General features: G+C 39.6%; 1 protein-coding gene across 5 annotated transcripts in view; it reads right to left on the bottom strand.

Moving 5' to 3' along the window:
• Positions 1–13897, bottom strand: part of GRB7 (growth factor receptor bound protein 7) — a 56301-nt gene that overhangs the window by 11727 nt on the left and 30677 nt on the right. For 4 of the 5 annotated variants that reach the window (XM_075177086.1, XM_075177087.1, XM_075177088.1 and 1 more), the window contains 3 exons: positions 2882–3065; positions 1674–1806; positions 1384–1540 (listed from right to left, as the gene is read on the bottom strand). In XM_075177086.1, the coding sequence (XP_075033187.1) occupies positions 1384–1540; positions 1674–1806; positions 2882–3065 (474 nt within the window). Of the gene's footprint in view, positions 1–1383; positions 1541–1673; positions 1807–2881; positions 3066–3326; positions 3783–13897 lie in introns of those variants that run through there. The other variant, XM_075177089.1, reaches the window with a different exon arrangement.

Genomic DNA, 13897 nt, shown 5'->3' with positions numbered 1-13897 from the left:
ATAGTTTCATCTTTTCACTTGGTATTCAGCAAGAGTGGAATTTCTTATTATTATATTGATTTCTAGGCTAGTTATGTATTCCATGTATGCAACAAAACAAATGCGGTTTATTCATTTTTATTGCAGGGATAGTGTTTTTTTCCAGTGACGTTCTCTCAGGTCAAAGTGGCCCTTTTGAAACTATTTCCCTTGATATCATCGATGCCTCTAACTTATGGTAAAACTGGTTTAATTTTCTTGAAAATTATTTGTTGTTGTTTTGTTTCTTATTTAGTTCTCATTGATTAGCTAGTTTAGAATGTAGATGTCTCCATATATTTTATGTATTACCTATAAGTAAGTAATACCATCTCTTTTCCCCCTAAATTAACATACAACATCGCGAAACTGCTCTTCCTTTATGGATGTTTAGATGCTGGGATTGTCCACATGCTGTCCTGGTCCACCTCAAACTTACTACATTGACACAGGTGTTGGCTAACTTGAAATACTCTGTGCTGCTGTTACCATCCTAATGCTCTGATTGTCTACAGTTTGCTCTCCTGGACATCAGTTTTCCACCAGTTTTGAAGAATGAATTAATGGAGGTAAAGTGCAAACATTCCCATTCTGCAGCATACATATTTAGACAAATTGTGCAACTCAAGTGCACCTAAATTTTCGTTGGGGTTAATATGTTTGGAAAGCATGTTGGCAACAGCTACAAAGAAGCAGCTCTTTGCACAGGCAGGGGTGGAGTTGGGCAGAGTGAAGGTACCTTTTTTTGCGACACAGTGATGAAACGAGAGTTAGTTTTGCGAAGTAATAATATCGTATTGTGGTAAAGTGACAATCTGTGTTCTGCACAGTCATTCCCATCTACAAAAAGACTTGAATTTTGCACCAGCAAAGAACTATATATTTGATGAAGCAAAACAGGTTCCAAGCACAGTGCACTGTTTAAATTAAAAATATTATTAATATTACTTATTTTGTGATCTGTTATACTTCTTATTATAGTGGATATCAAACCAGATTTTTTAACGATGGGGCTGGTTGAGGATTTACTGGAGGGGGGGGGGTATTGCTGTTACCTTATTTTTAATTATTGTGGGTGGACCACCAAGGAGAACCAGTGCAAAACCAAGGTGTGTAATTTCTAACATGACCCCCAGTATCTTCTCTGATCCTAGTCATACACTTATAAATGGAAGGCCCAAAGGGCGATAATGCACTTTTCTTTACCCTAATCCATGTGAGTGTAGAATGAATGTGAGCATGAATGTTTTCTGCAGCTGTGTTTAACTATAATAACAAGTTTCCTTAAAAAATGCATGAATAAAGCATTATAACAAAATGTAAAATATGCCGTTAAGAAAACATAAACTGCTTGTTCCTCCTCACCGAGCCCCAGATGTGGGTGCAGCTCCACTAGAGACCAGCTCTCATCGCTCAGGCAGTGCGCTCTCTCTACCAGCATGTCACACAAGTGTCGAGCTGTGGCTCCCGCTGTCACTTCCAGCGATCGGCATGTGCCATCCTCGCTGTACACCTTCACCATCTGTGAACAAGTGATCAAGTGCTCTTTAAATCATTCCAAATAAGTTATGCCATAATGTAAGTATATAGGTATTATACAGCTGTTATAATGTAAAGATATTGTGGACATTAGGGTGGACAGCTGCTGTACTTACATGAGGACCCCCTTCCAGAGGAGAACTGCTATTAGGTGTGCTGATAAGAATAGGGGAGGAGTTACAGAGTTCTGGGAATGGATTTGGGATGTCAGGGAGTGACGACGATCGTGACTCCTCGTCTCGTAATCGTCTGCAATACAGAAAATATTGAGAGTTTTACTAGCTTATAAACTCACATGTACTGATGTCTGTCTCAGCGTTATGTTGTACCTGTAATAAAATCCTTTTTTTTACACCAGTTATCATTTTATGTTAATTTAAAACAATTCACTTCATGTTTCAATATCATTTAATTAGTTTGATTAGACCAATACCGATGAAAGGCACTAATTAATATCTGCAGTCTCCCACCTTTATCACATAGAAGGAAATGATAGTTGTCTGGTGTATGGGATCAAACAAAATGACATCATGCATGTAGGATACAATTACACATTACACATTTTTAACTAGAACAGGATGTTTACACATACTCAATCTCCAGATACCATAACATGCATGCTCCAAAATACACCGCTATCTAGTAATGTTACCAACTGATCTATTTCCTGGACCATCAATCATTGGATCACAGCCTTTAATTAAATGATTTGTGTTTTTGATAAAATAAAAAAACAAGTAAGATGTATGATTTCTATTTCATATACAGGTGCACTTCACACCATAATTGTCCATAATCAGTTTTGCAGGAGCCTCAAATCTGTGCTGTACTCTGTGCTATTGAAAATCCTGCTCCTTCCGCTATTTAGCTCTGTCTGTCACTTGCCTCCATCCCCCTCCTCCAATCAGGACACTGCCCTGTTACATGGACCCCATCCTCATTTAACCATGAGGGTGGACAAGTCACTGCCTCCCTCGTGTCCACTCATCCCCTGTGCTCTTGTCAACATTCCAAAGTTCTGATTGGCTACAGATTGTTCCATCTCCTTCAGGCAGAGATAAAACAACCTGTAGCCAATCAGAACAACTGGGGAAATATGGATGTGGGAAGATTGATTACAAAACAGTGCTCTGCCCTAAGCAAACAGACCTTCAATGTATATTGATAGGTCTCCTGTTACAATAAGAGATAAAAAAAAAAAGCTAGGCTCTAGCTGTTAGAGTGTTGTTTTCAATTGAACACCTGTAATGACAAGTTCTTCTGTCATCAAAGTCGGTGATGGTTATGGGAAGACTTCTTATGCCAGCACCCCATCTCAACTTACCCCCATCTGCCACTCTGTATTAGCAATGGCTGTGACCTTTTCACATCTAAAGACAGAAAGTCAGCTTTTTCTGTGTGCCCCTTGTGTGGGGTGAGCGCACGGCTGGTGCAGCCCTCCCGCTCATATGGGTTGTCCGGCGCAGGACTGTGACTGCTCTTCAACGCCTCCAAGTCCATGCTGCCCCCTAGAGAAAAGAGAAAGTCATTCATCTCCTGAGAGGTAGCAATCACAATCTCATTGTATCAGCTAAACCTAACACTGCGCTTTCCAAATACCTGCCCAAAGAAATTCTGTTTTGTAATGTGTTACATTTGTTATCTGCTATATTGAAGTCACTGGAGAAAAAAAAAATACAAACTTATATTGGGTTTAACAACAGTCTCACCACATTACAATACTTCCAGGATATGATTGTGCCTCTGTGGAAAAGACCGAAAAATATTACCTATTCTTTTCTTCCTACATCCCACAGGAGACCTTAGATAAGACGGTCGTCGTGGACTACAACTCTTCAGTTGTCAGGTCTGGCCCATGTGATTAGTTCTTCCATGGACACTGGGGTTGGTCTTAGTAGAGAGATATGGATCTTAAGGGAACACGTAAGCTAGCAATGTAGTGCCTGAGCAGTTGTGACAGATGGACAGTTTCCATGTGGGCTGTGCCTTTAAGCTGCCAGGTTGCTGTTTGGCTTTTTACTTGTTGGCATGGATTCTGCTTCTTCAGCTAATTTTCTTTCCACGCTCTGACCTGCACCCGACCTGCTTTGCTCCTCCTTCTGGGTTTAAATTGTAACTCTGATGGAGGCAGCCCTTCTCTGATACCTGCATGATTAACACATTCAGCACAGCTGGATATTGTAGCTTAGCCTGAAGTGTGATACAAAGTAAATTCATTATTATAATCTAAGTACTTGTTAAGATTAAAATGTTGCTCGCCTTACTCTTTATATAGACCACAGATGGTGGCTACACAGCTGTTGTGGAACCAGAAGTCCCAGCATTCCTTGCCATGCTATAATTTGTGATTCTGTAACAGCTATAAAAGGCAAAATTTGCCAAGGAATGCCTTCAGCTCACCCAAACCCCTGCAGATTTCAGCCATCTAGGCCCACAAATCTATCTCCCCCCGGAAAACAGGATGTGATTGCGCAAGACGCCCAAAATAACATATGTATTGCAGGTTTGTATTTTTGGGATCTGTAAATGACCCTCTCTACCTGTCTTTCAACACAGACCAAATTGTAACATCCGTTATGCAAGACATATGAGGTAAGATTTACTAAACGGGAGTATTTAAAATATTAATAGAACAGGGCAGTGCTGTGCATCATTCCCTATGCAGTCACCCATCAGCAAAATGACCATAGAAAAGGAGCTGTTCACACAATTTAAAAAAAAATATTCTGATTGTTAATAATAAGATCGGTAATCTGTTTTATTCATGGTAACACTGCCTCTATAATTGTGTAGATAGCTTTGACAGAACTAAAAATATAAGCCTATTTTTCCACCAGTTACACCATTTCTTAGTTTTTCAATGAAGCACTTAGGGGGGTATTCAATTGTTAGCGTTAACGGGAAAAAACGAGCGCTCAAAAAATATTACCGTTTACACGGTAATATTGCGTGAGAAAAGCGTTAATACGGTAGTTTACTCACGGAATTTCAGCTCGCCGCTCCCTAGCGGTGAGCTGAAATTGAGCGAGTAATTACCGTATTAACGCTAAGATTTTTTGAGTGCTCGTTTTTCCCCGTTAACGCTAACAATTGAATACCCCCTAAAGTCTTGTTCTTAAAGTGGAACTAAACTTAATTCAGTTTTGAAATCTCAGCCTCACCTACCAGGGAGGTGTGATGATGAGCTCTCTATAAACGTGTGTGGTGCTGTTTCCCGTATACTGAGAAAGATGTATAATAATGAATGCTTGCGCTATTTTTTATTTTTAATACAACTGTGATTGATATGTCAGCACTACATCTCTTGCAGCATACATAACTGCTAACCAGCCTGCCTGTTTATTCAGTGGCGTCAGTGAAGGTCACTTACAAAAGTGTGTATCCCACATCGCCAATGCTAATTGCTCCTGTTTTTGCACAGATGCACCTAGTTTTATGACATGCACAGGAAGCTTTACAATAGCAAAACTCGGCATCTGTCCAAAGTTTGTATGTTGTAATGGGGGAAGCTGAGTGGATCGGGAACCTTGACAACTAAATGCTGGCAAGGTGCCTCTTACACCCACATACAAAGACTAGATTTTGTATTGTGGGACAAGGTATTTAAATGAGATACAAGTAGGTAGAAGAGGCGCATTGTGGGGGTGTACACTGCCATGAGGGCAGCTGCTCAACCACTTCCTTCGCACTACTTGCCAAGGAACTTCCTCTGAGTCAGTATAAACTAGGCTGCAGACAATCTTTTTAATAGGACCCTCCAGATGAACTTTATACAGGAAAGTGCCATTCTACGACCACATCTACCAAAGTAATACCATTATTTAAATGTATCAAAAGTACAAGTAATATATAGTTGCCTACTCTCCTGAAATATCCGGGAGACTCCCGAATTTCTGGGAGTCCTCCCGGACTTCCAGGAGAACAGGACAACCTCATGGATCCTGGTCAGTTCGGTTAGTTAAGTGGAGGGCAGGACGTAGATATGTGATTCAAGCGTCATCGCAGCCTCGTCCCGCCCCTGATAAGCTATAATGATTGTGTCTGTTTAGGGGGTAGGGCCCCCAGGAATCGCCAGTGAGAAATCCACTCCCAGAAGGGAGATATCACAAGTCGGCAAGTATGAAGTAATAAAAGTTTGATGTTCCATCACTCTGGTGATCTATTTAAGGTGTGAATGAAGCAGTGTTAAAAGAGAGAAATATAAAAGTCTAAATGAACAAAGAGACTATTTCAAAAGCTATAATAGACTTGAACCAGAAAAACATTGTACTGTTTCCACCATATACTTACCACCAGCATATTGTGCATCGCTTTACAGTGGATAATTGGTTTTCTAACCATTCATCAGTCCCTGCCCCTGGGGAGCTAACAGTCTAAATTCTCTACACACACAAACAATGGGCAACCAGTATGTTTTTGGATTGTCAGAGGAAACCTACACAAACACGGGGAGAACATAGAAACTACACACAGAGAGGGCGTTCATCAGGTTAGTACTCATGGCCCTAGCACTGTGAGGCAGCAATGCTAACCACTGTGTCACCATACACAATTCCAGCCTGGCCTGTAAAACGCCTTTTATGTAAGAAGTTCTAAAAACCGGAATGTGGGCTCGCTCTTTGTTATGTAGAAGGCGGACAATAGGGCACACTTGCGCAAACCGAAATATATTGCACATTGTAAATTGCTGTTCAGATATTCAATGTAAAGTAAGACAGAAATGTTTATATCAAATACATTTTCCATTTTTACTCCTATTAGTGTGTGCCATGCTGATGGCATTCATGGGGATATAAGGATTTGTTATTAAGGCTCTACATACACAATTACCTAGCATCTGTTGCAGAGTTGCCCACAATTGCTCCCTGGTTTACTACAATTTGTTTTGTTTGCAAAATACATATTCACTTTTAAGCATCAATAAAACTTCAACAACCTCTATAATACAGGACAGAAAACTCCACGCCTCATGTACGTGCAAGAAAACGGCTTAAATACGCACACAAATGACTAATATATTCATGTGCAATGACGAAAGCACCCACCACTGTCAGCGTAGACTTCATAAACAGCCAATCACAAGAGTTTCACTATTGCTGGTGAAAGTTATCGTCATTATCTTCCATTTGTACCTTCCCTTGACCACTCAAAAATACGGCTTTGACGGGCATATATGGGCATACACACCCTCGGCCTATGTTAGAACGTCCCTTTCCTCCGCCGTCCTGCCTCTCCAGACACAAGCGAGCATAAGTGCCAGTATCACAGATAGCTGGCCAGGCATGCTGGTACTTGTAGCTTCAAAACATCTGGAGAGCCACAGAATGGCCAGGCTTACGCTACACAAACTGGTGTAGTACTCACTCTGCTTCAGCCCCTTGGTTAGCAATGTTTAGGGATCGTACACTTGGCCGCCTGGTAGTTGTGTTGGAGCTGTATCCAATACTCTGTGAATGCAGTAGATATGACACTGCTAATCAGGTTTATTGAATCCTAAGGAGAACGAACAGATTTTACACAAAAGCTTTTAGAGTGAACCCTGAACGGAAACTGAATACAAAACCAGAGAACATGCTGCAACCATTGTTTTATACTGTCAGTGCGTTCCTCATAGGTTTCAGTAAACTCTTCTTGCAGTGTCGCTACATTCACCAATCGGGTTAAAGCAGCTCACACAGAATGAACCACGGGTGCAAGGAAAGCGCTTGTGTGTACAAGCCCTCGTATTATTTTAATCTTTAATCTAGTATACTTTATTCCTATTAACAGATTATGGTGATGTACATCAGAGATAAGAGTATAGACTTGGCAACAAGTGAATCTCAGACTATTGTAGAATCTCTGTCTGGCAGTGCATGCTGGGACATGTAGTTCTGCAGCAGCTGGTTAAACACATGTTGCGTTCCTCTGCTTTTGTAGATAATAACAGATATCTCAACATCAGCAACAGGAAAAAAAATGCTTTACACATAGCGAAATAAGAATTAAAATGCTGCTGAACTTTTTAAACTTATATCACAGGGGTCATATATGAAGAGTGTGGAATTTTTTTGGATGAGGATTAAGCAGCAGAGAGGTTAATTCAGGTATGTGACCCAAATGCTCTGACAGTTCCCACACAAAGGAAACGAGACAGTTTGCATTTTTTCAGTCCTCTTGCGGAACTTGAAGTGTCTGCAATTGTCTTCCCTGTTTAACCCCTTACTTGCCAAACCTGGCTAGACAAAAAGAAACACTACATTCATACATGTATAATTTCAGACAATGGAAAACACCAGATTATTCATTGTTTTCTTAGTGCCCCAATTTATTACAGCTTTTGAAAGGACACAAGTCGCCAATCTCTATCGCTCTATCCACTGCGTTATTGGTTTGGTTAAGATGGCAAGACATGCTCCATCCTTTCAGTGGTCCACTTAAACAAGCAAACACTGCCATGCATGACTTGGGTTAAACATGACCTTTTCTACAGCCATTGAAATAACTTAAAACAAATATTTAATTTACTACACCCAAGAATGTCATCTGCCATGTTATGCTCTGTAAGGATTTTAGATATACGTAGAGCAATCAAACGCATGTATCTGCACTAGTGATAGGCTTAATAAGCTTGCTAGTATCTCTGATTAAGAGCTCTAATCTGATTGCACAGAAAATTATTTGACTACAGTCTCTTTACTAACATGCTTTGTTTTTCTTTATAAAATGACTTTAGCCACTATGCAAATATAATTTGCAGCTGAGCAGAGCACCATTAGCTGTGCTTAATAACACTACACAACTAGCAGAAATGTTCTGTAACTTAAAACACCCAATACTTTTATTGTTCTAACTTGCACAATACTGATCGAAACTAATATCTGGTTATTAGTAGTTACATTACTAGATACTTCATGTTACAGATTTGGTACAAATCAATGCATGTATCATTCACCACAAAGCAAAGTGGGCCACACCCTTTATCCATTCGTACTATCTCCCGTTTTGCCATGACTAAAATGGGATGTTTGGGGATATAATGTGTGATATAATTATTTTGCACATAAGCTAAATAATGGCTGTTTGTTCAACTAGCACACAAATACTTGATAGCTTTATTTTCATACTGAAATTTAAAGTTGATCTAGGACATGTCCTATCCCAACTATAAATCTGTCCCCTCATTTAAAATGTACCTCCCCCTCCAATGCAACATGGTTTTGCCCAGGTGCAAAGTTACCTCTTTTTTTATGCTTTGCTCTCCTTAATGATTCAGGCACTAAGCCTATACATAGGGGACCTGAGTCATTAAGGAGAGCAAAGCATAAAAGGTAACTTTGCATCTGGGCAGAGCCATGTTGCATTGGAGGGGGAGGTACATTTAAAATGAGGGGACAGATTTATAGTTGGGGTAGGGCATGTCCTAGATCAACTTTAAATTTCAGTATAAAAATAAAGCTATCACGTATTTATGTGCTAGATGAAAAAGCAACAAAAAACCAACACATTAATTTGCACCTCTTAGTTTTTATCCCAGAGAACATTTACTCTTTTTTTTTGCCTTACTTTCCTTAATGACTCAGGCCCAGGATGTATAGCACAAAATATCTCACATTTCCAATAACCAGAGAAGAGGGTACCTTGATTTGATCTGGAAACATGCTCAAGTGGGTTTGCAGCCATGTGTACCAATGACATAAAATACAAAAAAAAACAACCAAAAACTACTATTATGTTTAATTTAGAAGTCAATCAAATATTGCTTTTTTGTAGCTAACTGGCATGTTTGTCATATAGATCTATGCACCAAAAGATCTAAGCACAACTTGGAAGGTGGCCCAGGTATTTCTAGTTTAGGGATAATTCAGAACACTAGAGTAGTTGTGATATCAATAGCAAGCACAGTCCACACTCATAAGGCAGGTCTCGTTTTAGTGTCCCATCTCCTAACAGCAATACATAAATTGTGTTTTAATGCACCTTTTCAATAGATATGTGCTGCATCTAGCATGTGTACTGCATTAGGTCTACATAAAAAGTGTAGGGAATTTGTCAGCATCAAAACTTTAAGGGAAGGCTCATTAAAATGAGAAAAGTCCCTGTTCTAGGGACACAAAACAGAGCGATACATTATCCAAATATGATACAGCACTGTAATTGTAATACAGACAGGATGAAGTGTATAGCAAGAAGTTCAAAATAAAATTTTTGGGGTTATGCTATATATATTTACACGTAGTGGTCTGGTAAATAAGTTATTTAAGTGAGTAGTTGCTTGATAATATTTGAATACAATTTCCAGGGACACTTTGCTGCTGGGTGGGGTCATGTAATCATATCACTCAAGATGTAGTCGAAAAATGAAGTGAAAACTGCATCTTATATCGAGAGTAAGAGAAATTGATCTGTTTGTCAATCTTGAAAAATTGGAACATTTCCAAGTCTTTAAACCTTGTAAATGAAGGAAGATTGGCAGCTATATGACTAACGTACTAGGTCCTTTAAGTTAACGTCTGGTTTCTACTGCACAAGAAAGAGATATCTCAGGTCTTATCTCAAGCATTTCATTGTAGTCCATGGGGAAATTTGTCTATAAAAAATGTAAACCGTTCTCAGTTATTGCTATACAATACAAAGATCACTGATTATTTCAAATATAGTAACAACAAACAACTTTTTGTAGGGCTCTTGCTGCACATACAATTGACACCTTACCACTGTGTATCTGGTCCAAAATGAGTCCAATGCCAGTTAATAATCTGTTCAAAACTGGATCATTATTACTCATGTTGAAAAATGCGGTTAGAAATTTGCACTAACGGGCCCCACTGAAGCCGAAATCTCAGCATGAATCTCAAACAGTTTGGCAACTCACAACAGAATCGGCCCATATTGTATACGCTCTCAACATTTGCTCTCTCAGGGGTATATTTACTAAACTGTGGGTTTGAAAAAGTGGAGATGTTGCCTATAGCAACCAATCAGATTCCTGCTGTCATTTTGTAGAATGTACTAACTAAATGATAACCAGAATCTGTTTGGTTGCTATAGGCAACATCTCCACTTTTTCAAACCCGCAGTTTAATAAATCAAGCCCTCAGGGTCACTCCAGACTAGCTCGTGTCTTTTGTATCCCCAGACTCTTAGGGTTACAGGGTGAAATGGGACCTTGCACATACCAATTTGAAAAATAGTTTAGTTGTCAGTGACTGTGGAACATGGTGCAATGGGCTCCCAGAACTCTTGGGCCCAGTCTGTTACCCATAGTGTCCCCAATTTCCATAGATTTGTCCCTGGAAATTTGTGTCTGTATTGACCAAATGTGCAATAAAATTTCTATTTTTCTGCCTCTTAGGTGCAATTCTTACTATCTATTCTTATTCTACAGGTTTTACAAGTTAATATTTATGGAAAGGGAATAGTTAAATGCAAAAAGTTCACTATTGCCAAATTAGCAGTAAACATGACACTATGGGTATTGTAGCGCTCCAAGGTCCGCCAACATAGTATTATGTGCATTGTCCTTAGATGGACTGTCTCTGTAGCAAAGTGTCCCCTGAAAATATTTTGAACTATGTACATCTACTGCTACTGTCCCTGTTTTAATTGGTAGACATTTTATGTGTTGATCAGAGGATAAATGAAGGCAGCTTCAGTTATTATAAATGTGAGACATATGGGGGAATTCAATTGCCAGTGATGTGGCGCATGGAAACCACACTGTGCACATTACCGTCAATTACGGTAGAAATATCTTCGAGGAATTCTGTCAAATTTCCGCCGCAACATGTCTCACGGACGTTACGGAAACACTTCGCGCCTAATTGAATTCCTCCCCATTAAACTTGATGGAGTTTTTTTTAAACCTCAGTGACTATGTAACAATGTAGATACATTTAAACAATAATACATGTATCCCGATAATGACATTCTTACGTCAGATTTTAACATTAATGGAAATCAGTCTTGAAATTTTTCTTTACAGGGCTCCAAATTAAGTGCAGGAAATAATGTTTCAGTTTTAAATAAATAATGTACTCCTCTTTAGTTATTTTATCGTTGGCTACATTTAAATATAATAATATATTATTTAACAGGAAAAACTGTTTGTCATTTACACAGTCACACAATGTACTTCTAAAATGTCATTAATAGCAGCCCATCCTAATTTTCATCTCACATTTTACAAGGAAAAAAGATGTGATGACGTTAGAGTTATCACTAAACTTTGTCCCTATCCAATAACGCATTGTGCTGATGAATTAGACGGTGACACTGCTGAGCGCCAGTGTTATACACTGTGATGCATGCTTTTGAACCTTGCTGAGTTTAATGTGCCCATATCCAAATCACCTATCGCCACCTCAACATGAATTAGGTGACGATCTCAATGGTACAGGTCTTCCTGCGCATTTAGGAGAACTGATTACCCCTATAACAGAAGAAAACTGTCATATCCCAGGCATTATATCTGAAATATGCCCCAGCAGGGAAGGAGTTAAGATGAGGAAGATAATTTGTCATATAATACTGTCTGAGAGGAACAATACTGACTTGTAGCTGGAGCCTTTGCATGGCGTGTCATTGCCCCAGGTATACAGTTCACACCATCACAGGAATGGGTGTGTCCCCCACTGAAAAGTGCCAAAAACTTCCTGATTTCTACAAGAATGATTCATTGTTGGTAGTTTTACCCAGCCCCTTCTTATGATATATATGCAATCTACATTAGGAAATATTTTTATTTTTTTTGTTAACTGCCATAACATACATATATATATACATATATATATATATATATATATATATATATATATACTCCAAAAACATACTTGTAGGTTAATTGGATGCTATCAAAATGAATCTAGTCTCTGTCTGTCTGTGTATGTTAGGGAATTTAGACTGTAAGCTCCAATGGGGCAGGGACTGATGTGAGTGAGTTCTCTGTACAGCGCTGCGGAATCAGTGGCACTATATAAATAAATGGTGATGATGATGATGAGATATATATATATATATATATATGTATATCATACTTGCCAACTCTCCCTGAATGTCAGGGAGACTCCCTGAAATAAGGGTGATCTCCCTCACTCCCTGAAGAGTCTGGCATTCTCCCTGATGCTGAGCCAGTACAAGACGTAGTTGGCTTCGCCATCTGTGGCATGATGACACAGTTCAGAAATTGTGTCCTATGTCCATGTATTGATGCCTATGGAGGTGGCCATTTTCATGGAGACCAAGATTTAATCAAAGACTGACAGGTAAGACAACATGACTTCAGTAATGGAGACAGAAATGTAAAAGACACTTCAGTCTCTAGAGATTCATTAGCTGCTTTTATTTAACGCATAGTTGCATACTCTCTCAGAATGTCCGGGAGACTCCCGCATTTCTGGGAGACCTCCCGGGCTCCCGGGAGAGCAGGGCAACCTCCCGGTTCTCGCCACCGCAATAGATAAGTGGTGGGGGCACGGGGCTTAAGGACACAAATATTTTGTCATCTTAGCCCCAAATGATGCGATTTGTTAAGCCCCGCCCCCGCACGTCCACCTCCCCAGGATCTCCCTGAAGCCAACGAGGAAAAGTTGGCACGTATGATGTATATATATATATATACACAAACTGCATTGTTTAAAACACAAGATCAAAAACTGCAAAGGCTGGAGCCATAGCAATTATGTAAATGTTGCGACACTACAAGGAAAAGGCCTATACTGTATTCTACATTTGGGTCTGATTGGTAAGACTACTTAAATGGCGTGCTGTTTGAGCATGATATCTATAAAATAGGACAAAACGTGTCTGATACTGTTTATCAACATAGCACATAGCAGTGATTGGTGAAACTGGTGGTTTATATATATGTTTCCTTGCGTTACAAACCATGGAGGAGGATAGAGGAAGAGAAGGAAGCATTACTTCCAGGATTTAGGACCATGACAGGACAAAATAAGCCCCACCCTAGTTTCTGCCCAAACCCGCACACAAATATTGCACTTTTTTGTATACCCCACCCACTTTTGGTTACACCACACCCCTTTTGAAACTAGCAAATCGGGATGTACCACCAAGAGCAGGACAGTTGGGAGGTATGAGGGAGATTCCACAGGGTGAGATATTTCAGAGGTGGTTCCTGGTATCCCTCTCTGAGCTAAGAGGATCAGGCTGAACTACAAGACCCTTCTAGGTCCCTATCAGCAGGTCATGTTTAACCTATCAACATGCTCCAATGCAATTTCTGCCCTGCACAAATTTTTATGTGCTTTGAACTTAATGGCCACAGGAACATATCTGTGCTCTAAAGTGTTGAGTGCACTAAAAACACTGTTGCTTACATATATCTAATTGAAAGCCACAC

This window comes from Mixophyes fleayi, chromosome 6 (genome assembly GCF_038048845.1).
Source record: "Mixophyes fleayi isolate aMixFle1 chromosome 6, aMixFle1.hap1, whole genome shotgun sequence".
In the NCBI taxonomy this organism is placed as follows: Eukaryota; Metazoa; Chordata; class Amphibia; order Anura; family Limnodynastidae; genus Mixophyes; species Mixophyes fleayi.
Note: the sequence above shows the minus strand (reverse complement) of the source record. Positions and strands in the feature narration are given on the sequence as shown.